Source organism: Oncorhynchus clarkii, chromosome 3 (assembly GCF_045791955.1).
Source record: "Oncorhynchus clarkii lewisi isolate Uvic-CL-2024 chromosome 3, UVic_Ocla_1.0, whole genome shotgun sequence".
NCBI lineage: Eukaryota > Metazoa > Chordata > Actinopteri > Salmoniformes > Salmonidae > Oncorhynchus > Oncorhynchus clarkii.
In genome coordinates, this window is record NC_092149.1 from 56449132 (window position 1) to 56475167 (window position 26036).

The following is a 26036-nucleotide window of genomic DNA, read 5'->3' on the forward strand; positions in this document are numbered from 1 at the left end:
ATCTCCCGGTTGCGGCCGGTTACGACAGAGAGTCTCTGGTGGCACAGCTGGCGCTGCAGTACAGCACCCTTAACCACTGCGCCACCCGGGAGGCTGCTCTGATATTTCTTAATGTATTTATTTTTACTTGGGATTATGGGCATATTGTTTTGTATTGCTTGGTATTATCACTGCACTGATGGAGCTAGAAACACAAACATTTCACTGCACCTGCGATAACATCTGCAAATCTGTGTGCACGACCAATAAACCTTGATTTGATTTGGTTTGATGGGGAATCGTGAGGTCATCGGCCTCCCACCTTGCTCAACGAATAATGGAGGAGCAATAGAGAATACAAGAGGAAAGGCCCACCCCTCCACTTGTGCCATATCATGAGGATACCTGGAACACCTATTGAGATGTGCCTTTTGTTAAGTAAATCAGGTGATATTGAGCTGAAAAGGAGACTGTAGTAGGACTTTAAGACTCAGCAAAAAGCTTATTCCAGAGCAGTCACTTACCTGCAGAAGATAGCAGAGCAATAGGCTGTTACATCTCACACAAGATGCCATGTCATCCAAAGCACAGCAAGGCATGCCAAATAAGACACATCACATGTGTTTTAAAATCCCTTATTATGTTAGATTTATGTTATGAGAAACTATAATAAAGTAAAACAAGTAGTAGCCAAATAGAATAGTAATAAATACTTTTCTGGTAACCACCAAGCACAAACACATTGACAGCCAGCTAATGATACACAAACAGGGGGCGGACTGGGATCATAAATCGTCCAGGGCATTTTTGACACACCAGCTCACCAGGGGCAAATGGGTCGGCCCACTAAACTACTTTGGGCCGGTGTCTGTGAAATGGAACGGCAACCCATTAACCAAATTATGATAATTCCGCACAAAAAATATAATATTTCTTAACAGGACCATTTTTTAACAAAACAAAATCTCCCATGAGATGGACCGGCCCACTTGGAATTTTCCCAAACTGCCCTATGGCCAGACCATTTCTGCAAACAGGTGTCAAAAGAAAGACATACAAACTACTGTCAGATCAATGAACTAACCAACTCCAGTGATTACTTGCTGGAATATTAACTAAGCTTGCAAGACCTTGCTTTAATTTTGGGCACTTTTTCACTTGAATTCTATCCATGCCTCTGCCTCACTACCCACAAAGTCAGTAAGTGTTCTGACACAAAAGACTGTGGTAAGGCTCCTTGTGAAAACTCCCCATCAACTCTCTGAGAGAATTAATTGTTTTCCATGGCTAATTCGAGGGGCATTAGCATAAATTGACAGCTGGGGTGTGCCATATGCATGTAAAGCGGTGAGTTCATTTACAGGTCGTGTGGAGTCCTAAAGATGGGGGTACAGTTAACTCACAGCGGTCAGATGAAGGAAGCGACCCTCGTCTGTATGGATGCCAGCATTGAAGTGCCACCTCAGCATCCTGGTTGACACAGGGCCTTTTCCTGTCTGTTAGCAGAATTACACCACCCACTGGGACACAACATCAACACAGAGACAAGGTCCCTTCTGAATCTTTAATTAGGCCATGGAGAAAAATAACAGGAGTTAACCACATCTCCACAAAATCAATGACACTCTGATAACTATGGACACCCAGTACATGACAATGATCTCTGGTGATATAGAGCTCTTCGGGTTGCGAGTCACCTCAGGATGCAAAATCCATACCTGTCATACTGTGAGACTATCATGACTGATGTGTTATTGTGCAGTCCTGGGACAAAGACATCTGGTACAACTTCTGTGAGTATGAGGATGTGTGCTTGAGTCAGTAAATGAGTCTGTTTGAGTAGAGATAAGGTTGAGTGTTGTTGAATTTGTGCAGTGGTGCAAAAAGTATCCAATTGTCATACTTAAGTAAAAGTAAAGATACCTTAATAGAAAATGACTCAAGTAAAAGTGAAAGACACCCAGTAAATTATGACTTTAGCAAAAGTCTAAAAGTATTTGGTTTTAAATATACTTAAGAATCAAAAGTAAATGTAACTGCAAAAATATACTTAAGCATCAAACGCAAAAGTACAAGTATAAATCATTTCAAATTGCTTATATTAGGCAAAACAGATGGGACGATTATCTTGTTTTTTAAATTCACGGATATTCAGGGGATATTCAGGGGCACTCTGCCATAGCAGAGGTAGTAGGGTTGACCAGGGATGTTCTCTTGATAAGTGCGTGAATTGGACTATTTTCTTGTCCTGCTAAGCATTCAAAAATGTATGAGTACTTTTGGGTGTCAGGGAAAATGTATGGAGTAAAAAGTACATTATTTTCTTTAGGATTGTAGTGGAGTAAAAGTTAAATATAAATAGTAAAGTAAAGTACAGACACCCCAAAAATGTACTTAAGTAGTACTTTAAAGTATTTTTACTTAAGTACTTTACACTACTGAATTTGTGTCTTGTCTCGGTTTGAAGTTTCGTGCAGTCTCTTTTTCCAATTATACTAGTGGCTTTGCCATAGTGGCCTGCACTCTCAAAAGGCTGCAGTATTAACCTTGAAAGAGATAACAAGAATCTAGGCCTACAGAGATAGGAAGACAACGAATCACTGTTTATCTTCTATAAAACTGGGGGTAGAGGTTCTCCATACATAATGTTTTAGTTGTTATATTTACAGAATTTCAAGAACGTCTAAACTACAGCATCTATCCTCTTGCTTGACAAATCTTATTTGTAATTGAACGGAGTTGGACTTTGTAGCAAGGCTAACCCCGAATTAAGATGCAACCGTGTGTAACAGATCTCGTCCTCCTCTTCTGAGGAGGAGTAGCGAGAAGGATCGGAGGACCAATTTGCAGCATGGTAAGTGTTCATGATGTAATATTTAATGAATCAAACTGAACAGAACACTGGAACAAAACAATAAACGTGAATCAACGAAAACCGAAACAGTCCTGTCTGGCGACATATACAAAGACAGAAAATAAACACCCACGAAACACAGGTGGAAAAAGGCTACCTAAGTATGATTCTCAATCAGAGACAACTAACGACACCTGCCTCTGATTGAGAACCATACTAGGCCGAACACAGAAACCAACATAGAAAAACAAACATAGACTGCCCACCCAAACTCACGCCCTGACCATACTAAAACAGACAAAACAAAGGAACTAAGGTTCCTCCCCCCCAAGGTGCAGACTTCGGCCGCAAAACCTGAACCTATAGGGGAGGGTCTAGGTGGGTGTCTATCCGCAATGGCGGCTCTGGCGCGGGACGTGGACCCCACTTCACCATAGTTTTTCTCTGCCGCCTTATCAGCCTCCGTGGCCTCTTAAAAACGGCGACCCTCGCCACCGACCTCGGACTTGGGACCCAAGCCACAGGTCCCGAATGGACGGGAGATTCCGGCAGCTCCGGACTGGCGGGAAACTCCGGCAGTGCCAGAGTGAAGGACGACTCCGGCAGCGCCGGACAGGCGGGAGACTCTGGCAGCGCTGAGCAGGAGGAAGGCTCTGGCAGTGCTGGACAGGCGGGAGCACCTGTAGGGAGGAGACAGAGAGACAGCCTGGTGCGTGGGGCTGCCACAGGGCCCACCAGGCTGGGGAGACCTACAGGAGGCCTGGTGCATGGAGGAGGCACCGGATGGACCAGGCTGTGGGGGAGCACTGGAGCTCTGGTGCGTAGCCTTGGCACCACTCCTCCAGGCTGGATGCCCACTTTAGCCCGGACCCTCTCGAGTGCAGGCACAGGTTGAACCGGGCTGTGGGTAAGCACTGGAGCTCTGGTGCATACCACTCGCACCTCTCCCTTCGGCTCAATACCCACATTCGCCCGGCACGGGCGGAGCGCAGGCATAGAACGCACTGCACCCTCCCAGCGCCATGGAGACACAGCACGCAGCGCCGGCACAGGATACCCTGGACCGAAATGGCGTACTGGAGACCAAACACGCTGGGCTGGCACAACACGCCCTGGCTGAATGCCTACTCTCGCATGGCACTTGCGGGGGGCTGGCCTATAGCCCACCTTGCCATGAGTGCGTACTGGCGACACCGTGCGTTTGACCGCATAATACGGTGCCTGACCAGTACTGCGCTTCTTCCGATAAGCACGAGGAGTTGGCTCAGGTCTCCAACCTGACTCTGCCCCACTCCCCGTGTGCACCTCCCCAAAAACATTTGGGGGCTGCCTCTCGTGCCTGTTGCGCTGCCGTGCTGCCTCCTCATATCGCCGCCGCTTAGCTCTCGCTGCCTCCAGCTCTGCCTTGGGGCGGCGATATTGCCCAGCCTGTGCCCAGGGTCCCTTGCCGTCAAGTATCTCCTCCCATGTCCAGGAGTCCGGAGATCGCTGCTGCCCACGCTGCTTGGTCCTTGGTTGGTGGGTGTTTCTGTAACAGATCTCGTCCTCCTCTTCTGAAGAGGAGTAGCGAGAAGGATCGGAGGACCAATTTTCAGCGTGGTAAGTGTTCATGATGTAATATTTAATGAATCAAATTGAACAGAACACTGGAGCAAAACAATAAACGTGAATCAACGAAAACCGAAACAGTCCTGTCTGGCGACATATACAAAGACAGAAAATAAACACCCACGAAACACAGGTGGAAAAAGGCTACCTAAGTATGACTCTCAATCAGAGACAACTAACTATTTTCCAATCAATGAGAATATACGAGCCATGAAGATATGCAGTGGGGAGAACAAGTATTTGATACACTGCCGATTTTGCAGGGTTTCCTACTTACAAAGCATGTAGAGGTCTGTAATTTTTTGTCATAGGTACACTTCAACTGTGAGAGATGGAATCTAAAACAAAAATCCAGAAAATCCAGAAAATGATTTTTAAGTAATTAATTTGCATTTTATTGCATGACATAAGTATTTGATACATCAGAAAGGCAGAATTTAATATTTGTACAGAAACCTTTGGTTGCAATTACAGAGATCATATGATTCCTGTAGTTCTTGACCAGGTTTGCACACACTTCAGAAATGATTTTGGCCCACTCCTCCATACAGACCTTCTCCAGATCCTTCAGGTTTCGGGGCTCTCGCTGGGCAATACGGAGTTTCAGCTCCCTCCAAAGATTTTCTATTGGGTTCAGGTCTGGAGACTGACTAGGCCACTCCAGGACCTTGAGATGCTTCTTACGGAGCCACTCCTTAGTTGCCCTGGCTGTGTGTTTCGGGTCGTTGTCATGCTGGAAGACCCAGCCACGACCCATGTTCAATGCTCTTACTGAGGGAAGGAGGTTGTTGGCCAAGATCTCGCGATACATGGCCCCATCCATCCTCCCCTCAATATAGTGCAGTCGTCCTGTCCCCTTTGCAGAAAAGCATCCCCAAAGAATGATGTTTCCACCTCCATGCTTCACGGTAGGGTTGGTGTTCATGGGGTTGTATTCATCCTTCTCCTTCCTCCAAACACGGCGAGTGGAGTTTAGACCAAAAAGCTCTATTTTTGTCTCATCAGACCACATGACCTTCTCCCATTCCTCCTCTTGATTATCCAGATGGTCATTGGCAAACTTCGGACGGGCCTGGACATGCGCTGGCTTGAGCAGGGGGACCTTGTGTGCGCTGCAGGATTTTAATCCATGACGGCATAGTTCGTTACTAATGGTTTTCTTTGAGACTGTGGTCCCAGCTCTCTTCAGATCATTGACCAGGTCCTGCCGTGTAGTTCTGGGCTGATCCCTCACCTTCCTCATGATCATTGATACCCCACTAGGTGAGATCTTGCATGGAGGCCCAGACCGAGGGTGATTGACCGTCATCTTGAACTTCTTCCATTTTATAATAATTGCGCCAACAGTTGTTGCCTTCTCACCAATTTGCTTTCCTATTGTCCTTTAGCCCATCCCAGCCTTGTGCAGGTCTACAATTTTACCCTGATTTCCTTACACAGCTCTCTGGTCTTGGCCATTGTGGAGAGGTTGGAGTCTGTTTGATTGAGTGTGTGGACAGGTGTCTTTTATACAGGTAACGGGTTAAAACAGGTGCAGTTAATACAGGTAATGAGTGGAGAACAGGAGGGCTTCTTAAAGAAAAACTAACAGGTCTGTGAGAGCCAGAATTCTTACTGGTTGGTAGGTGATCAAATACTTATGTCATGCAAAAAATGCAAATGAATTACTTAAAAATCATACAAAGTGATTTTCTGGATTTTTGTTTTAGATTCCGTCTCTCACAGTTGAAGTGTACCTATGTTAAAAATTACAGACCTCTACATGCTTTGTAAGTGGGAAAACCTGCAAAATCGGCAGTGTATCAAATACTTGTTCTCCCCACTGTATGGATCTTTGTCATATTAGAGCTGTGTTATTACTCAACAGGAGAGAGGAGTGGAGGTGAGACATGATTGAAAAATACTAATTTGTGAGTGTTACAACAATCGCCTTTCAAGGTGATGAAGCTACAGAGAGAGTGCAGATGGGGCTCCAGGGAAGACAGATGTCTGTTGGTTGGTGAACACAATCAGCTGCAGAGAGGAAAGCACCATTGCCTCAACAGAGACCAGCCTCCATTGTACTGGAAGAGACAAGTCTTAATTGTGCCTTTGAATTACTTGACATCTGCAAGGAGCACATTTAAAAAAAATCTGTCTCCCTCCATTTAGTATGGTATGTTACATTTCGTAGGGTATGTATTCATTTGTGGATGTCCATCATCCATTTGGTATGATATGTTATGAATTACAATTTGTTTGATATGTTAAGAATTGCAATTTGTACAATATGTTATGAAAGTACAATACGTATGATATGTTACAAATTTCAATTTGTTGTGGCTAACGTTAGCTTGGTAGCTAACTCTAACGTTAACTAGGTGGCTAATGTTAGCTAGGCTAGGGGTTAGGGAACTTCTTAGGGCTGAGATCCCGCTAACGGGAACAGCCAGTGAAAGTGCAGGGCGCCAAATTCAAAACAACAGAAATCCCATAATTAAAATTCCTCAAACATACAAGTATTTCACACCATTTTGAAGATACACTTCTTGTTAATCCCACCACAGTGTCCAATTTCAAATTTCAAGCACCACAAACAATTATGTTAGGTCAGAGCCAAGTCACAGAAAAACACAGCCATTTTTCCAGCCAAAGAGAGAGGTCACAAAAATCAGAAATAGAGATAGAATTAATCACTAACCTTTGATGATCTTCATCAGATGACACTCATAGGACTTCATGCTACACAATACATGTATGTTTTGTTAGATGAAGTACATATTTATTTCAAAAAATCTCAGTATACATTGACGTGTTATGTTCACTAGTTCCAAAACATCCGGTGATTTTGCAGAGAGCCACATCAATTTACAGAAATACTCATTATAAATGTTGATGAAAAAACAAGTGTTATACATGTGTCACGTCCTGACCTTAGTTCCTTTGTTATATTTCTTGTTTAGGTTGGTCAGGGTGTGAGTTGGGGTGGGAATTCTATGTGATCTAGTTTTGGTTTTCTATGTGTTTGGCCTGGTATGGTCCTCAATCAGTGTCAGCTGTCAATCGTTGTCTCTGATTGAGAACCATATTTAGGTAGCCTGTTTTTCCCACTTGATTTGTGGGTAGTTGTTTTCTGTTTTGTGTGTTTGCACCTTACAGGACTGTTTCGTTCACTCTCTTTGTTGTTTTGTTATTCAGTGTTCAGTTGATTTATTAAATATTAACATGGACACATTCCACGCTGCGCATTGGTCCGATCTTGACTACTCTTCCCCAGATGATGAGGAGAACCATTACAACATGGAACTTTAGATACACTTCTCCTTAATGCAACCGCTGTGTCAGATTTCAAAAAAGCTTTACGGAAAAAGCAAACCATGCAATAATCTGAGTATGGCGCTCAAACAAGCCAAAAAGATATCCGCCATATTGTGCAGTCAACAGAAGTCAGATATAACATTATAAATATTAACTTACCTTTGATGATCTTCATCAGAATGCACTCCCAGGAATCCCAGTTCCACAATAAATGTTTGTTTTGTTCGATAATGTACATAATTTATGTCCAAATAGCTCCTTTTGTTAGCGCGTTTGGTAAACAAATCCAAAGTCACGAAGCGCGTTCACTAGGAGCAGACGAAAAGTCAAAGAGTTCCGTTACAGTTCGAAGAAACATGTCAAACAAAGTATAGAATCAATCTTTAGGATGTTTTTAACATAAATCTTCAATAATGTTCCAACCGGAGAATTCCTTTGTCTGTAGACATGTAATGGAACGTGAACAAGCGTCACGAGCTCAAGGCATTCTGGCAGACCTCTGACTCATTCCCCTCTCATTCTCCCACACTTCACAGTAGAAGCATCAAACAACGTTCTAAAGACTTTTGACATCTAGTGGAAGCCTTAGGAAGTGCAACATGACCAAAATCCCACTGTATCTTCAATAGGGAATGAGTTGAAAAACGACCAACCTCAGATTTCCCACTTCCTGGTTGGATTTCTTTCTCATGTTTTTGCCTGCCATATGAGTTCTGTTATACTCACAGACATCATTCAAACAGTTTTAGAAACTTCAGAGTGTTTTCTATCCAAATATACTAATAATATGTATATATTAGCAACTGGGACTGAGTAAGAGGCCGTTTACTCTGGGCACCTTATTCATCCAAGCTACTCAATACTGCCCCTAGCCATAGAATTAGGAGTTAGGTTAAATGGTTCATGTTAGGGTTAGGGAAAGGTTTAGCTACACGCTAAGTAGTTGCAAAGTATCTAAAAAGTAGTAAGTGGTTGCAAAGTAACTAATAAGAGAAAATGATAAAGTTGTCTGTGATGAGATTCAAGCAAGCAACCTTTGAGTTGCTAGACGTTCGGGTTATTTGTTGGAAGATACCTTCAGTCTTATGTGAGCATACCAAATGTAATAACATGTCATTCTAATTTGAGTGTTTAGTATGTTACGTCTAGTCTATGAGAGCAGGCTGAACAGACTGAGTTCAACCTTATTAGGATGAAAGAATACAGTGGGAATTGATTTGAACCAATTTCATTTGTAAAAATAGTATAAGAGGGGACAAAATCACATCACAGTAAATAGAGGATGTGTGAGCGATCGGCATAGGCTGACAAACAGAAATTCATTTTTGAGTCCAAGTCCTGTGTCTGAATGCTTCTCACTTATCTTGGCTGTCAAGTAAAGGTCAGAATTGGGGAGAAGTGAGAACGTCAGTAAACAGGTCAGCTTTGTCACCATAGGAATTGCCAACTTTAACATTAAAATAACAAGATGACTAAACTCAGATGGTCATAAAGATTTGGGGAAACTAGGGGTGGTATTGTGTCACAATGGTGGAATGGAAATATGGGTCCTTTGTGATAGCAATCAAGCTGTGCTGGTACAGTAGCCTATTACCATATGAGTGCTGTCAAACCTTATTCTCTATAAGTCAACCACAATGGAAAAACCAATGAGAAAGTTTTAGTGACAAAATTTGATTTGATGAGTCTACATGGGTAGTTATTTCTTAAGGGCACAAGTACTGTACTGTCACTTCCTGTTGGAGTTGGTCCCCATCCACCAATTATCCTGGGGCAGTATCTGTATCAAATCACATTATAATAACACAATCACACACACATTGTAGCCTTGGATTTTGAGGAAAACATGGAAACATCAGGATCTTTACCATTTTTATAAAACAGATTCAAGCAATGTGCCCAGAAATCAGTGGTGTTAGGTACTTAAGTAAAAATACTTTAAAGTACTACTTAAGTAATTTTTTGTGGTATCTATACTTTACTTTACTAATGATATTTTTGACAACCTTTACTTTTACTCCACTACATTCCTAAACAAATTAATGTACTTTTTACTCCATACATTTTCCCTGACACCCAAAAGTCAATTTTGAATGCTTAGCAGGAGAGGAAAATGATCTAATACACACACTTATCAAGAGAACATCCCCGGTCATCCCTACCGCCACTGATCTGGCAGACTCACTAAACACAAATGCTTCGTTTGTAAATTATGTATTCGTGTTGAAGAGTGTCACTAGCTATCCATAAATTTAAAATCAAGAAAACCATGCCATCTGGTTTGCTTAATATAAGGAATTTTAAATGATTTATACTTTTACTTTTGATACAGAAGTATATTTTAGCAATTACAATTACTTTTGATACTTAAGTGCATTTATAACCAAATACTTTTAGACTTGTAGTCAGGTATTATTTTACTGGGTGACTCACTTTTACTTGAGTCATTTTCTTTTAAGATATCTTTACTTTTACTCAAGTATGACAATTGGGTAATTTTTCCAACACTGCCAGAAAAGTAGGCCTATTAGAAAATGTATGATATCTTTGTCTTATCAGTTTTGAACCATCAGAATGAAGCATAGGCACATTACTTGAAGCTGTTATTGAGGTTCTTTTGAAACGTCTCTTGAAGCCGCAAATAAAATTTTAACATTGCATGTGCTTCCCTCTGCTGGATACAACCATAACTGCCTATTGAGTATGAATTCTATTTAAAACTAACTAGTCTGCCCTTCTCTGATCCCATCTAAAGAACCAACTGTGCCTCTTGACATGATAAATGCTACAAGTTATGCATTTTTCAGTAAATATTAGGAGTTCAACTGATAACACAGACACACAATCCCTGGCTCATGTGTAAATTGTACATGACACAAATCGATGCTTGTTGTATTTAAAAGTAGGTTTAACTGTATCAAAATGTATTTAAAAGACAGTTAGGCCTACTTCACAAGTGGTAATTCAGATCCCAGTCAGTAACCAGAATAATTGTTGTTAGGTAATAGTCTAGTCTACAGACACATTTTATCTATGTGTTAGGTCAGATGGATCAACTTGCTGGCGAGGAGGATGCTGCTGGTAAACAGGATAATTATCTCACTCTACGTGTAGCTAATAGGACTTATTTCAAGCTTAAGCCAATCAACAACTTGGCATGATGACTAACTCAATTGCATCTTGTGGGCACACACACACGCACACACGCACGCACACTAACATGCACGCATGCATGCACACACACACACACACACACACACACACACACACACACACACACACACACACACACACACACACACACACACACACACACACACACACACACACACACACACACAATGTGCCCACTCTGATTATGACTGACTCCAAGGCTTACACATGGCCATATAGGCCCCATGAGAAAAAAATAAGAAACTAGATTTTTATATACAAACATGAGAAGTATGTGTTGTTTGTTTTATGTTCTCTTGTTTTGTATGAAATATGTATGTATAAAAGGTTTGTTATTAAAGTTAGCGGCCCTGTTTTCCATGGTCCATTTAAGTTTTCTAAATATTGAAGACTACAAATAAGAAACAAATTGATATGTCAATTGGTTTTAACAATATTTATTTATGTTACTTTGAAACTACAAAATTACTTATGGGTTTCCTTACCCTTTAAAAACGATGGACAAGGTATGAGAGTAATCCATGCTTTGGTTTTGTTAATCTGGCTACTGTTTCAAATGCTAACTTTTAGCATTCGTGGCACAAATCCAATGCAAGTCAATGTTACCTACAGTATATCAGCAATGATGCACTTCATGTAAAAATCATATATAAGTAACATTGAGTTACACAATACATTTTTAGATACTTTAGGATGATTTGGACATGAGGTGCGAAAATGCTATAGGTACCACTGATTTGCATTTGATTTGTGCCACAAATGCTACATTTGTAATGCTAGCCAGGTAAACAACACCAAAGCATGGATTGCTGTCACACCTAGACTGCTTACAGACTGCTTACATGGATTGCTGTCACACCTAGACTGCTTACAGACTGCTTACATGGATTGCTGTCACACCTAGACTGCTTACAGACTGCTTACATGGATTTCTGTCCATAGACTGCTTACAAGATCAGGAAATCAATACGTAATTTTGTCATTTGGGTTAACTATCCCTTTAACTATAGCCAAGAAGCACAGAAAGCCTAACTAACCCATAGTTAAATTAGTCAAAGGACGCTAAACAGCAGTTCACTGACACAGTAGCTACGACATAGTAATATGTTACATTATCAATCACAGTTGAGGTTTAAATTCAAATATACTGAGATATACTTGGTCTTGTACAGCTAATTGATTGCAGTACCCTGATATTATACCAACATGTCCAGTTTTGCCACAGTGTACACAGTATGTAACACTTTGTAAATCCTTTATAATAATAGCACAGACGTCACTCTTTCAAGTGCACAATGTTTATCATAACACAATCACGAGGAACTGAAATAGTACTTAGGCAGTCAGATCAACAATACAAAGTAGATCACAGTCTAAAAACTATATTTTGCACACGTTAATCTTTATTTATGTACACATACATATGATTGTATTAAAAGTGGAGAGAGCAGTTGGGATCCTCAGACCTCACAGGTCTGGTCCTCACAGGCTGGTCCTCTGTTTGAGAAGGACTGGAGGACTGGAGGACTTGTACTCTGGCTGATCTAGGGACAGTTTTAAGAATGTTTTCTGAACTCTCCATCTTCTATTCTAATATCATTCCCCAAGTCAGGGCCTTTGTTGTTGGGAAAAGCTGCCCCAACGTACTGTATAGTTTCCATCAAATTTTCCCTCTTATCTTGTGATGTCATTCAGACAACCTGAGATGCACTTAGATCCCCACTGAGTGTTTCTGGCTCGGGTTCAGGTGGGTCTCAGCTGCACACTCTGTCTCTCACATCTCTACCATCGCTGTCGCTTGTTATCTACTGTTGTTCACTTTTCTCTGTTTGCCTTAGAGCTTGTTATTTTGGAATAAACAATGCCTTACCTCTACTGTTGAATGTGCCACTGCCTTCATTGTGCTTGGTTGTAGCCATGTAGGATACAAACTGACAAAGGTTTATTGTACTATACTCTACCGTACTCTGATCCAGGTGCTTTTCTAGCCTTTTCTGAGCATCCAACATGTCTATAAGGTTACTGTGTCTTGTTCTGGGGGGTGGTTTGCCCTTGCCTGTCCTGTGAGGGCTGCTGTCACTGTTAGGCCATCCAACCCTGGCCTGTGCTACACATTCAGCATTTGGTTTGTTGGCAGTACTCTTAAGTCCCAGGCAATGTACAATATTATAAACTTTTGATAGAAGTAGCATGTATAAAAAGACTTCTCTACTAATTAATTCAGTTGTCCGTACTAACTTCCGAGGGGTTCAGCTCCTCTTCTTTCTAGAGATGTAGAAACACAGACACACGAGAAGAGAAACATTGACACGGGTTTGAGTTATACTTCATCTCCACTAGGTGTCCGTGAGGAAGCATAGCGTAAGCACTGGGTAACGTTCACAAGAGTGAACACACTGAATGTTGCAGACACAACTGTGATGAATAGAGCTGAAATGATTTCTCCCTCTCTGTGTCAGAGAGGCATGTCATATTTCATATCTGAACGCAACCCTGTACTCTACTGTACAGCCAGCTGCTGGATTTGGGGGAGGCACAGTACTGCTGTTGGTCTTAGTTCTGTGAATCGATGGACAGGAGAACAGCTGGGCTTGTGAAACAGAATAAGAGAAGACACACGAGGGACAGAAGGGGAAGCTCAAGCATCGTACCCTTTCTCTCCGTCACCAGGTGTTCAAGTCTCTCTGCTTCACTGCGGTTGTAATCATCTCTGCTTTGTTGGACACACACTGAGGAATTACGTCCTCATTCATTCATTCATTCATTCACTCATTCATTCATTCATTCATTCTAACTCTCTGGCTCTTTCTCCACTAACTCCCATGATAAATGGCACCCCATGATAAGAAGTTTTATTGGTCAGAACAACACTCTTGGCCCTTCTCATAAACCCTAAAATACTTGCTCATCAATCACTGCCAGCCCCAATCCCCAACCCCTGCTCCCCTTCCTAACCTCCATCTGTTGGTGGATCCACTTCAGGGACTGGGTGACGCGGGTGTAGACCCCAGGCTTGTTCCTATCAGCACAGCCCTGGCCCCAGCTAGTGGCCCCCACCAATTTCCACACTGAGTCCTCACATGCCAGAGGTCCCCCGCTGTCTCCCTGGGGGCCACAAACACAACAGTAAAACCCCAGGCTCACACAGAAAGGCCCTAGACACAGCTAATATTTTAACAGCAGGGAAAACATATCAGCACATGAATATTTAACCCATGTAGACTTACACAATCACAAAAGGTCTCACTCCATACCAAGGCTCACCACCATCAGCTTACAGTACCTGGCAGGAGTCTGTTCCTCCCTCCAGGTAACCTGCACAGATCATCCCGGGGGAGATGTAGCCCTGGTAGACGCCTGGCGTGCTGCACGCCTTAGAGGAGATGAGTGGGACCCGGGCAGAGAGCAACGACTCACTAGCGTCACCTGGCAAAGAGCAGACTACACTCAGACAAAGTATGCATTTACAAAGAAGAACATTTTAAAGCTATATGACTCCTAGACTGACTACTAGTGTGAATAGAGAAACAGCATGTGAGATGCTTAACACCCTAGACTCACCCCCATCTGAAGTGGCCCCCCAGCCTGAGATCCAACACATAGTCCCATCCTCAAAGTCCTCCCCAAAGTTAGGAAGGCAGATGGGCTCCACTAGACCTGAAGCAGGAAAGGAGGACAGGTCACAGAAACAAACTACACTTCCCAGAATCACCTGGGTTAAAAATAGTGATAAAGTAAGAGTTCACTGAGACAATCTACAATTGACCTGATTCTTATTCCTGGAGCAAATAACAAATGGCGAGAAAACAACACATTCAATAATTAAAAGTGAGCTAGAGTAGAGATGCAGGACTGCAGGAAAACAAGAGTAGTAGGGGTGTGGGTGAGCCACAAGGCTCACCCACAGACAGACCATACACATAATGACATTTCGCTGTCAGAGCCCGGGAAACCTGAGAGAGAGACAGCCAGGTGACCAGAAAGAAGACGGGGTGTATCGGGGTGAGAAGAAAAAGTGGACAGTGTGAGAAAATGAGGAATGGAGGGAGATGATTAAGGTGGATAAAACAATAGTTATAGAAACAAAGCATAGGATATACTATGAGCCTCGCACCTGCTTCCATCCCTCCCTCCATTCATAAAGACAAACGGAGGGAGATCAGAGATGTACAGTATGTTAAAAGACAGAGGGGTCCCTACCTACCGTTAAAGGTGAGTGGCTCAGCCAGCTTCATCAGAGCGATGTCATAGTCTAGAGCTTTGGACCGGTAGCGGCCATGGTAAATAATCTTCTGTACTGCCAGAGCCTGAGCCCCATTCACCGGCTGCTCTGTCAACCCTACATGCACTGCCCACAGTGAGGGGAACGCAAACCTGAGAAAGGAGGAACAGTATGAGATGTGTTGGATTGTGTGTGTGTGTGTGTGTGCGTGTTTGTCATATGACTATGTGTTTGTGTGTGTGGGTATGTGTATGTGTGTGTGTTGCATATGCTTCTGTGTGTGTGTGTTTATTCACTTTCGACTCACCCATACACGCAGTGTGCAGCTGTCAGTATCCAGCTGTCTGCTACGACAGAGCCTCCACACAAGTGTTCACTCTGGAAGTGTAGGCTCACCTGCCAGGGGAACTGGCCCAGTGCTGATACATTACCCCCAACAATACGACTGCTGAACTGGGGTCTGGAGCCGCACTCTGCAGACACATGTACAATATGCGCTTACAATACTACCTTTGTGTATAGTTTCCCACTTCCTTAAATATCCACTCACCCAGGCATTTGATTGTGGTCACCGTCCCTGAGCTGCATTGAGTCTTACTGGAGAAAGAGAGGAAATGGTGAGCAAGACGAAGAGAGAGCAGAAGACAGAGATGGTCAGAATATTGATTGAAAAATAATTCAGCAGCAGTCCCTATCAACTCTCTTGTTCTGGTGTGGTGACAGTGGGCTACCTGAGGCTGGTGGCGTTGTGAATCTTGATGGCCTGTTGGCCCGACTGGCTCAGGTTGATTGACACCAGGTTATGCTGGAAGTCCTGCTCTATAGCAGAGAGGGGGAGGGAGCGGGACTCCACATACCTGAGGGGTGAATAGAATAAGTTATTGGCAATTAATCAGAAACACCCTCCGAAAATAAATCTATTATCACAAGGCAAGCTCTATCCTGGAACACACAAGGGCAATGAAAAAGAGGGTTCAAGAAGGCCAGTAACGCATATCATGTTAAATACCCTAGTCGTACCTGGAGTAGCCCAGCTGCTTGCAGGCAGAAAGGCCCAGAGCAGAGTTCCAGTCTTCAGAGCAGACAGTCCTCCACACACCTCCACTTAGCACCTGGAGCACTGAACTCTTTCCACTCAAACGCACTGTACAAACAGTCAGGCCGAGAAGGAGACAGAAGCAGAGACATAGGTAGAGAGAGTGAGGAATATAGGCTTCTACTGAATGAGTCCCTTGACCAGCTGCGTCTCAATAGTCTAATGTGTGCTTGTCCTTGTATATGTTGAGATAAAACATTAGCTCTGCTCACCACAGCTAAGCTCGTCCTCCCCATTCTCACAGTCCATCACCCCGTCACACTGCGCTGAGCCACTGATGCAGCGAGAAGACGTACCACAGCGGAACTTACCCACACAGCTAAGACCCACTGTGGAGACATGAAACTCCCCTTAACATGCTGTTGGTTGTAAACTGACACCAGGCAACAACACTTTGTTTCTGTCTTTACTGTGCAACCGGGGTTCCAGGCAATGACTGACTTTAAAGCAGGATGGGACCCAAATTGTATAACTGGATAGGGTGCATTCATTATTTAAAGAGCTGAGGAAAGTGGTACAATTAATTAATTACAAATGGACTATGTTCGTTAGTGCTCACCTCCCAGCCCAATGCCCAGCGTGAGAATAACCACCATGAGGACCGATGCTCCGATCAGCAGCTCCATCCTGCGAGCCACCAACCGGCCACACCATGTCTTCTCCTCTGAGGGATCATGACAAAGGAATTTAGAATTTAAAGAGCCTTTCAGGGCCAACCACTACACTCTTAGAGAAAAAGGTGTTTAGTATAACCATACAGGGTTCTTTGGTTTGTCCCCATTGGGGAACTCTTTTTGGTGCTGGGTAGAACCCTTTGCAGAGCGTTCTGTCTTAGAACCCTCTATGTAGGGTTCTTCAAAGAACCCCCTGTATATAGTTCTACCTAGATCCCTCTATGTAGGGTTCTGCTTTTAAACCTCTATGAAGGGTTCTACCAATAACCATTTTATCTCTGGAAGGTTCTTCCTAGAACCCTCTATAAACAGTTCTACCACACTTATTAGCCTTTAAAATGTAATTATAATAATTAATTGCATATATCATAAGGCCTTTCTTTGAGGGCCTAGTTATACCATAACACAGTGGTGTTAGGAATGTCCTGGTTTACAGGCCAAATCAGGCCTGCAAGTCACATTATGCTGGCTTGCAAAGTGATGTGTAATTGCAATCCAGTCAGAGTTAGGATATCCAACAAGTGGAATTGTTAGTCACCCGCAACCTGCATTCAGAATGACTGCCAGTGTACCGAAGATTGAATACTGAGACCAACTCAATCATCTAAACTGGAACAACCAACTCAGTAACAGGTGCAATAAATCCAATGACTGACAGATTGGATTAGTTTAGAAAACGGTATATTAATTGTCTTCGTATAGCATAAAATGTATCAACCAATCAATGTACATGCAAAAACACAAATATTACAGTAAAACAAACAATTATGAAAATCTCCCTGCAATTGACCATAACGGGAAATGTTATATATGGTTCTATGTAGAACCCTTCTGGCTTTTCAAATAATCCTTCTTGCTTTCCAAAGAATCATCAAAGCACCCTTTCTTCCAAAAACATTTCTTATGATGTTAAAGGTTCTAGATATAACCCTTTGCCTTACAAGAACCCTTGTCTCCCAAAATGGGTTCTTCTGATCAAAACGGTTCTTGGTTGAACACCCTCCGCAAATAACCATTTTGGAACACTTTTCCCATGTTCATTCAAATGTCGGCATAGAATCCTATAATCCACAATGGTGAACTCTTACCTATTACATCTCACACTCCTCTCTTTGAGAGACCGTCAGCAAATGTACAGGTAAAGGAGTCCCAGTCTCTTACCATTCATGAAAGGCTGGACCTTAGTGATTGGCATGGCTGGACTTGGTGGGGCAGGGGGCGGGGCTTTGGGCTCAGTGGTGGGTTCAGGTTTGGCAGTGTCGGGTAGAGGGGTGTCATTGGGGCTGTCGAGGGGACTGACATTCAATGTGGTCGGGGTATCGACCGTCGGAAGGTCGTCATCAGTCACAGACACCACCTCTATCCTCCATGTGTCTGTCTGCTCGGCCTCAGTGGCCTATGGGATGATATGGATATTGACCCAACGCTTATACTACTCATCGACCAATAGTATAGAGCCACGTGAATAGCTAACATAGACATGTAAGACAAAGCTCTTGACCATGTGGCTTGCTAATATAACTTTAACATAATCGGAAGTAATTTCTGAACATGCATACACACTTAGAAAAAAGGGTTCCAAAAGGGTTCTTTGGCTGTCCCCATAGGATAACTTTTTTTGGTTCCAGCTAGAACCCTCTATGGAAAGGGTTTTACATGGAACTCAAATTGGTTCTACCTGGAACCAAAAAGGGCTCTTCAAAGGGTTCTCCTATGGAGACAGTAGAAGAACCATTTTAGGTTCTAGATGTAACCTTTTTTGTAAGAGTGTAGGACTAAGCTCATTCACTTATCTGAACTGAAGTAGGTAACTATTCACCATACTAACCATGGACACACACAGGCTGGTAAGACTCTTACTGTGACAGTGGCTGTGCTCTCCTCAGCAGCAGGAGCTGTTAGCTCCTCAGTGTTCTCTTGGTCTGCCATGTCTCCGCTCACACCCTGTCATCTATTGTACAGTCCATCTCAGAGCAGTTGACAGAAACACGGCATGGAATGAAAGAGCGGAGAAAGAGGAGAAGAAAGACGGATGGGAGCGCAAAGTACAGAATAGACAAGATGAAAGACAAAAGAAAAGAGGTGAAAAGGCGAAGACCCAAATAGATAAGAGAAGAAAGGCTTGAGAAAACCAATCTGTAGATTACCGCTAAGATGACCAGCTACTTTTCTGGCCAACCTAGTGACCATTAGATGCCGGTAGTGATTATCTTGATCCTCTCCACCATCAAGTATTTTTCTTCCAATCCTGATACCAAATGAAAACACAGTTCTATCCCTTTCTCTCTCCCTTAATGGGAGGTCTTATATCTACTGCCTTGCCTGAACCCGCGCTCACCGCTCAGACACAAAGGGACACCTGAGCAGGCGAGTTCTGATCGAAGAGGCCTGCCACTCAGCAAGGGGATCAAATGATCCCAAGCCTCCCCCTCCAGGGGTAGGGTTACACGTGGCACGGGGTGTGTGTCTCTCCCTGTACCGGACCACAGGACACGGAAATAGGGGGTGACGTGGTCACCTGTCCTTACAATCTAGACCGAACATAACGGCCAGCTGACAGTCTGTTAGTCTATAGGGTGTAGATCACTCAGATGTTAACAGAAAAGTAATCTCCAACAAATATATAGTCACTCTTATTAATAATTTATCATTAAGTCATGATCAGTGTATTAATATGGCTTTAAATAATAATACGTGTCAGACGTAGTAAAAAAAAACTGTACAAAATAAAAAGAACGAGAATGAAGAAGGAATATGACAATAAATGAACAGAAACCGACCCCAAGTAAATTTGTTCTTTTTATTGCGTATTGTGGTGGAATCTTTCTCTCATATTGGAGGTCCAGTGAGAGGTCTGAGGTGACTTGAAATCCTGGGTGGTGAATCTATCTCTCCTCACCACGTCTCTCTGGCAAGCACGTATGTCTTATTCAGTGAGGTGTGCATCAGTCCCTGAGAGAGAGGGGTAGAGGGCGGGGGTCAGAGTGTGTGTAGAATAAGTAGAGGAATAGACCTCATAACCTATGTATATGTACACTTCCCTATGTACATACACTTAGGTTGGAGTCATTAAAACTCGTTTTTCAACCACTCCACAAATGTCTTGTTAACAAACTATAGTTTTGGCAAGTCGGTTAGGACATCTACTTTGTGCATGACACAAATCATTTTTCCAAAAATTGTTTACATACAGATTATTTCACTTATAATTCACTGTATCACAATTCCAGTGGGTCAGAAGTGTACATACACTAAGTTGACTGTGCATTTAAACAGCTTGGAAAATTCCAGAAAATTATGTCATGGCTTTAGAAGCTTCTGATAGGCTAATTGACATCATTTGAGTTAATTGGAGGTGTACCTGTGGATGTATTTCAAGGCCTACCTTCAAATTCAGTGCCTCTTTGCTTGACATCATGGTAATATCAAAAGAAATCAGCCAAGACCTCAGATTTAGAAATGTAGAAATGTTCAGAATTATCGTACTGTATCTTCTCACATAGAATTAAATTACTGCAGTCATCATTCACCATTCAGTTCCTATTGGGCAAAAACATAAACTAAAACACAACTGAAACCAACTGTAAATGCATTCAACGAGTTTGTAGTCACAAGCTTGATGAAGTCATTGCGTGCTAGGAATATGGGACCAAATACTAAACTTCTGACTACTTTTTAAGTGTGTGTGTGTGGGGGGGTGACATTTTTTGCTGGAGTATAGAACCAAACAAATATTTATTTTTGCAACACTGTCCAAATACATACAGAGGGAAGTGTATATTCATACAGTAGTAGATTGTAATAAATATCAGGGCTGGCTGCAGGCATATGCAACATAAGTGGTCGCATAGGGCTGCCTTTCCCAAAACCCCCAAAATTGGGTTGTACATCAGCAGTTTTTCTCTTGTTATGTCTGTCACTGACAGTCACAAAAATGTTTTGATTGGTAAGTTTGTCTAGCCAGCTATCTAACTTAGTAATCATGGATGAATACTGACCAGGCAGGCAGTGAAGGTGTCCAGGGGCCCTGACCTCCAGGCGGCCCACATTGATTTTGTTAGTCACACTCACTCAACATGGCATAAGTCATGGAAAAATGGGTAGATATTCAGGAAATGTGCTGTAAAAGTGCTATTTTGTTCTCTCAAAATGTATAGAATTACATAATTTAAAAAAATCAAATGGCAACATTTGGTAACATGTTCTCTACTTCTGATGGCAAAATGTGTAGAATTGCAGGAAATTAACTTTTCAACCACCATCACTTTTCTTTCAACCATCATGAGGGGGGCCACTAAAATGTTTTGCCCGTGAGGTGGGGGGCCCCCCCCAAACAAATCCCGCTTAGGGCCCTCAAAAGGCTAGGGCCAACCCTGATAAATATAATGAATAATGTGAAAAGTTGAAAAAAGGCAAGTGTAATGACCACAACTCAATCTGACTGAAATTGTAGATTAAAAAAAACTAATATTTTTGTCCATAAATATCCTCATATTTCGAACAGATGTTCGAAATCCAGTCCAGTCCAGTTACATCCAATTATGCTAACAGAGCATCACAAGGACCGTGTGTGTGTTGACCCTTAGAGTTGGTCTACCATTATATGTCAATTTGCTTTTCTTCAGTTGCTACACTGTTTCCAATGTCATTTCAGGTATATCAGTCACGCTGGGTAAAAGGGTGAAATGCCCAACGGTTTGGGTCATTTCAATGTTGTAGGGATTTACAGGATTCTCTTCACAGTTACAGTTGTGACCCCTGGGTTGGGGTCATTGGTTGTAGAAAGGTTGTAAAAGGGTTGCACAGGGGTTACTTATGGAGCTCTGCGAGGGAGGAAGTGTGTGCAGGGCTGGAGTCTCCCAACGCTGGTCCCCCTCTTGGCCTCTCCTTTATGGGACAGGGCCAAGTAGATGCCTGGATGAGACAGGGAGGAAAAGGTGGTGTAGTGGTTCTCCTCCAGGCTCTCCTTGAACAGACAGTCAGATGAGAACTGTACCTGCGGGTGGACAAGATGATATGATCAGAAAAGCAAATGTCTTTATTGCATTACTATACCCCATTTATAACAGTCACGTTAGAGTCATGTTAGATGTACTCAATTGTACTCACTGCTCCGTGTGCAATGCCCTCTTGGCTCATACAGATATACAAGCCAGTCTTGATGCCTCTGATGCCCACAACACCACGCTTCATGGCAAACACCTTCAGCAAGCCTGCAGGATGCAAGGGATGGTGAGATACAGTCTAACGCAGAGTGACACACACACACACACACACACACACACGCAACAGGTTAATGATCTTACATCAAGGGCTTCCAGGTCTGTTTCAAATCTGTTCTCTGAAATGGACAGTTCCTTTGACACAACGGATATACAGAACAACTGATATACTGTATATTGTTGTCATCAATTAAAGGGAGTTCAGCAGAACTTACTATGTTCAGTTGGTTCATGCACTCCTCCTACAGTTCCATTGGACAGGACCTGGAGATGGTATCCTATCCCAACACGGCAGTACAGCAGCTGTTGTTTGACCAATCCTCTGATTGGATGAGGAGGTGGCACACCTGCAGAGAGAGAGAGAGAGAGAGAGAGAGAGAGAGAGAGAGAGAGAGAGAGAGAGAGAGAGAGAGAGAGAGAGAGAGAGAAAGAGAGAGAGATAGATAGAGGGGGTGCGAGAGAGAGAGATAGATAGATAGAGGGGGAGCGAGAGAGAGAGAGAGAGAGAGAGAGAGAGAGAGAGAGCGTGGGTGTAAGAAATAAAACTGTGGACACGTGCATCTTATCAGTGGAACTAAAGGTCTTGTCACATCCTGACCTTAGTTCCTTTTTTATGTCTCTGTTTTAGTTTGGTCAGGGCGTGAGTTGGGGTGGGCATTCTATGTTTTTGTTCTATGTTTTGTATTTCTGATTTTGGTCTGGTATGGTTCCCAATCAGAGGCAGCTGTCAATCATTGTCTCTGATTGAGAACCATACTTAGGCAGCCTGTTTTCCCACTATGATTTGTGGGTAGTTGTTTTCTGTGTCTGTGTTTAACCATACAGAACTGTTTCGGTTTTCATTTATTTCTCTTGTTCTTTTGTATTCAGTGTTCGGTTACATTTAATTAAAATATGGACACTTACCACGCTGCGCATTGGTCTGATCTTTCCTACTCCTCCTCAGTAGAGGAGGAAAACCGTTACAGAACTACCCACCAAAAAAGGACCAAGCAGCGTGGTAACCAGGAGCAGAGGGTTCTGGACTCCTGGACTTGGGAGGAGATACTGGAAGGCAAGGGACCCTGGGCACAGGCTGGGGAATATCGCCGCCCCAAGGAAGATCTGGAGGCAGCGAGAGCTGAGCGGCAGAGATATGAGGTAAGGCAGCGCAACAGACACGAGAGGCATCCCCCAAAACGTTTTTGGGGGAGGCATACGGGGAGATTGGCAGAGTCAGGCGATAGACCTGAGCCAACTCCCCGTGCTTACCGGAAGAAGCGCAGTACTGGTCAGGCACCGTGTTATGCTGTCGCCAGTACGCGCTCATAGCCCGGTGCGCCAGTACGCGCTCATAGCCCGGTGCGCTATAGGCCAGCCCCCCACAAGTGCCATGCGAGAGTGGGCATCCAGCCAGGGCATATTGTGCCGGACCAGCGTGTTTGGTCTCCGGTACGCCATTTTGGCCCAGGGTATCCTGCGCCGGCTCTGCGTGCTGTGTCTCCGGGGCGCTGGGACGGTGCAGTGCGTCCTATGCCTGCGCTCCGCCCGTGCCGGGCGAATGTGGGTATTGAGCCTAAGGGAGAGGTGCGAGTGGCATGCACCAGAGCTCCAGTGCTCACCCACAGCCCGGTTCAACCTGTGCCTGCACTCGAGAGGGTCCGGGCTAAAGTGGGCATCCAGCCTGGAGGAGTGGTGCCAAGGCTGCGCACCAGAGCTCCAGTGCTCCCCCACAGCCAGGTCCATCCGGTGCCTCCCCCACGCACCAGGCCTCCTGTAGGTCTCCCCAGCCTGGTGGGTCCTGTGGCAGCCCCACGCACCAGGCTGTCTTTCCGTCTCCTCCCTCCAAGTTCACCCGTCTGTCCGGAGCTGCCAGAGCTGCCCGTCTGTCCGGAGCTGCCAGAGCCACCCGTCTGTCAGGAGCTGCCAGAGCCGCATGTCTGTCAGGAGCTGCCAGAACCTCAGTCACAACAGTTTAAAGCGGTCTGGCATAGGAACTTCACAACAGGTGTTTTCTTTTACCTTTAACTTCCTAATGAACAAACATCCAACAAACACCAGCAGCCGGTTGGGAGGTCATTATGTTACAGTATGTAGGGCCAACAGTTTATAGGAAAACCTCTGGGCCCTAGTAATATTATATCAGCATGATGCAAGAAGACACAACATTTCATCTCATGTTGTTCTCACCTTTCTGCTTTGGGTCTTTCATTGACAACCTCCAGAGGACTCGCAGTTGATTGCCCTGGTCTTCATTTGCATCTGCACAGTGATAATCCATACACATAGCCAGTAGCATCATCAGGCACGGGAACAGCAGGTGAGCATCCATAGTGATCAGCATTAGATGCCAGACCTGGGTTCAAATACATGTGTATTTGAGTATCTGTTATGTCAAATACTTTTCTCTCTGTATTTGATTATGTTCAATAACAATAACTTTTATTTGAGTGAATGGTTATTTGTAAAAACCAAATAGTCTACCAAAATGTATTTGAGATTATTTTCTAATACTTATTTCAAATACTATTTTCAAATACCTGGGTAACATGCATGGGAGTGTATTTGAGTCAGTGTATTTGACTATTTTCAAATACTCTCCAGGTGTATTTCCAAATACATTGAAACATTCAACTACTTGTCTATTCAAATAAAAATAGATCTGGATACTTACTTTGAATGTATGTGAAAGTAATTGCGATATTTGAAATAGTACTTGAACCCTGGTCTGTTAGATACAAATCAATGGGCACCAGTTCCATTCTGCCATGTTGACTGCAAAGGCTAATACAGTGAAGTTAAGAACACAGTCCTTCCATTCGACCCACTCCTGTCACCAGACCCACCAGTCAAGTTGTGGTGTTGTGGCTGTCAAAGTGCACCCAACCCTTGATACTTTTCCTAATCCTCCTCCAACCAATGCTGCTGAACGAGATGTACTCCAGTCAAAATAAACACCCCTGCTCCTCATGGTCAGTGTGCCTTCTCTCTGCCCTGTCCACTTCCTCCCCTCTCACTTTGCTTTGACACTGCACACACACACACACACACACCACTGTCCGTATGCCATCACATTTATAATATACACTTTGCTCTATGTCTCTTTTGAGAGGTGGCCCTGGTTAGACTTACAGTACATGCCCTTCCCATGTCACTAATTGTTCAAATACAGATGAACCTGATGAAGAGTTTTGTTCTAAAAGATATACCATTAGAATGCTGTAACACTAACCTGATTTGAGTTGGTATACTATCATTATTTTGAATAAGTTTATCAGGCAAAAGTACAGACACAGATAAACCTAATGACGTTGTTGTTTGGGTATGCGTGTGTGTCTTTGACAGTCTTTTGACATACAGTGTTGGAAATTCTAAGACACATAGGCATTATAATAAACAACAATATTGCTTCTGACAAAAAATGTGCATGCTTTATCACAGGGGTACTCAACACTTAATCTACGAGGTCCGGAGCCTGCTGGTTTTCTCTTCTACCTGATAAATAATTGCACACACCGGGTGTCCCAGTTCTTAATCGGTCCCTGATTAGAGAAATGCAGTGGAACTAGCTTCGAGGTCCAGAGTTGATTTTGAGGGCTATATCAGATAAAAACGAAATAAAAACTCATCCTCATTCTCTGCCCACCAGACATGCGTAAGGCTACTGTACCCTACAGTATCGGTGAGATTGCATGGCAGGCCTAATCACTGGTCTGTGCTGGTCTGCAATCAAAGACACAGAGAGAGAGTGTGTGATTAAGTGCATTTAGGCTGGTTATTACGTGTCTCAAACAAGATTCAAAACTGGTGGTGATACAGGACGTTTGTTGCGTAGACCCTCACCTGACCTTTGAGTCTGGAAAAAATGTGAGACTGATCATTGAGATAAAGCAAGGAAAACTCCATCTCGTCTTTATCTTTATGAGACTGA

The 26036-nt window shown here is 43.4% G+C and overlaps 2 protein-coding genes across 2 annotated transcripts; both read right to left on the reverse strand.

Moving 5' to 3' along the window:
• Positions 1 to 13086: 13086 nt before the first annotated feature.
• On the reverse strand, positions 13087 to 18833 carry LOC139385736 (transmembrane protease serine 3-like). The gene is made up of 13 exons (XM_071131011.1): positions 18765 to 18833; positions 18066 to 18300; positions 16790 to 16894; positions 16443 to 16559; positions 16155 to 16278; positions 15866 to 15991; positions 15685 to 15731; positions 15442 to 15607; positions 15117 to 15286; positions 14474 to 14569; positions 14196 to 14338; positions 13868 to 14017; positions 13087 to 13177 (listed from the first exon to the last, which is right to left on the reverse strand). The coding sequence occupies exons 1-13, from the start codon at positions 18831 to 18833 to the stop codon at positions 13133 to 13135; spliced, it is 1593 nt and encodes a 530-aa protein (XP_070987112.1). The 3' UTR covers positions 13087 to 13132.
• A 2785-nt stretch (positions 18834 to 21618) lies between these two features.
• LOC139406043 (fibroblast growth factor 9) lies at positions 21619 to 24437 on the reverse strand. The gene is made up of 4 exons (XM_071148508.1): positions 24296 to 24437; positions 22342 to 22473; positions 22014 to 22117; positions 21619 to 21900 (listed from the first exon to the last, which is right to left on the reverse strand). The coding sequence occupies exons 1-4, from the start codon at positions 24435 to 24437 to the stop codon at positions 21718 to 21720; spliced, it is 561 nt and encodes a 186-aa protein (XP_071004609.1). The 3' UTR covers positions 21619 to 21717.
• Between the last annotated feature and the right edge of the window lie 1599 nt (positions 24438 to 26036).

Excerpts from the sequence above, each read along its gene's own strand:
- LOC139385736 (XM_071131011.1), bottom strand. The coding sequence starts at position 18,833 with ATGGCAGACCAAGAGAACACTGAGGAGCTAACAGCTCCTGCTGCTGAG. Across the intron at positions 16,895-18,065 it reads GGTCCAGCCTTTCATGAATG|AGGAGAAGACATGGTGTGGC; the intron begins GTAAGAGACTGG and ends ATGATCCCTCAG. Across the intron at positions 13,178-13,867 it reads GGATCCACCAACAGATGGAG|AAAGAAGAGGAGCTGAACCC; the intron begins GTTAGGAAGGGG and ends CTACATCTCTAG.
- LOC139406043 (XM_071148508.1), bottom strand. The coding sequence starts at position 24,437 with ATGGATGCTCACCTGCTGTTCCCGTGCCTGATGATGCTACTGGCTATG. Across the intron at positions 22,474-24,295 it reads GAAAGACCCAAAGCAGAAAG|GTGTGCCACCTCCTCATCCA; the intron begins GTGAGAACAACA and ends CTCTCTCTGCAG. Across the intron at positions 21,901-22,013 it reads AGGGCATTGCACACGGAGCA|GTACAGTTCTCATCTGACTG; the intron begins GTGAGTACAATT and ends GTCCACCCGCAG.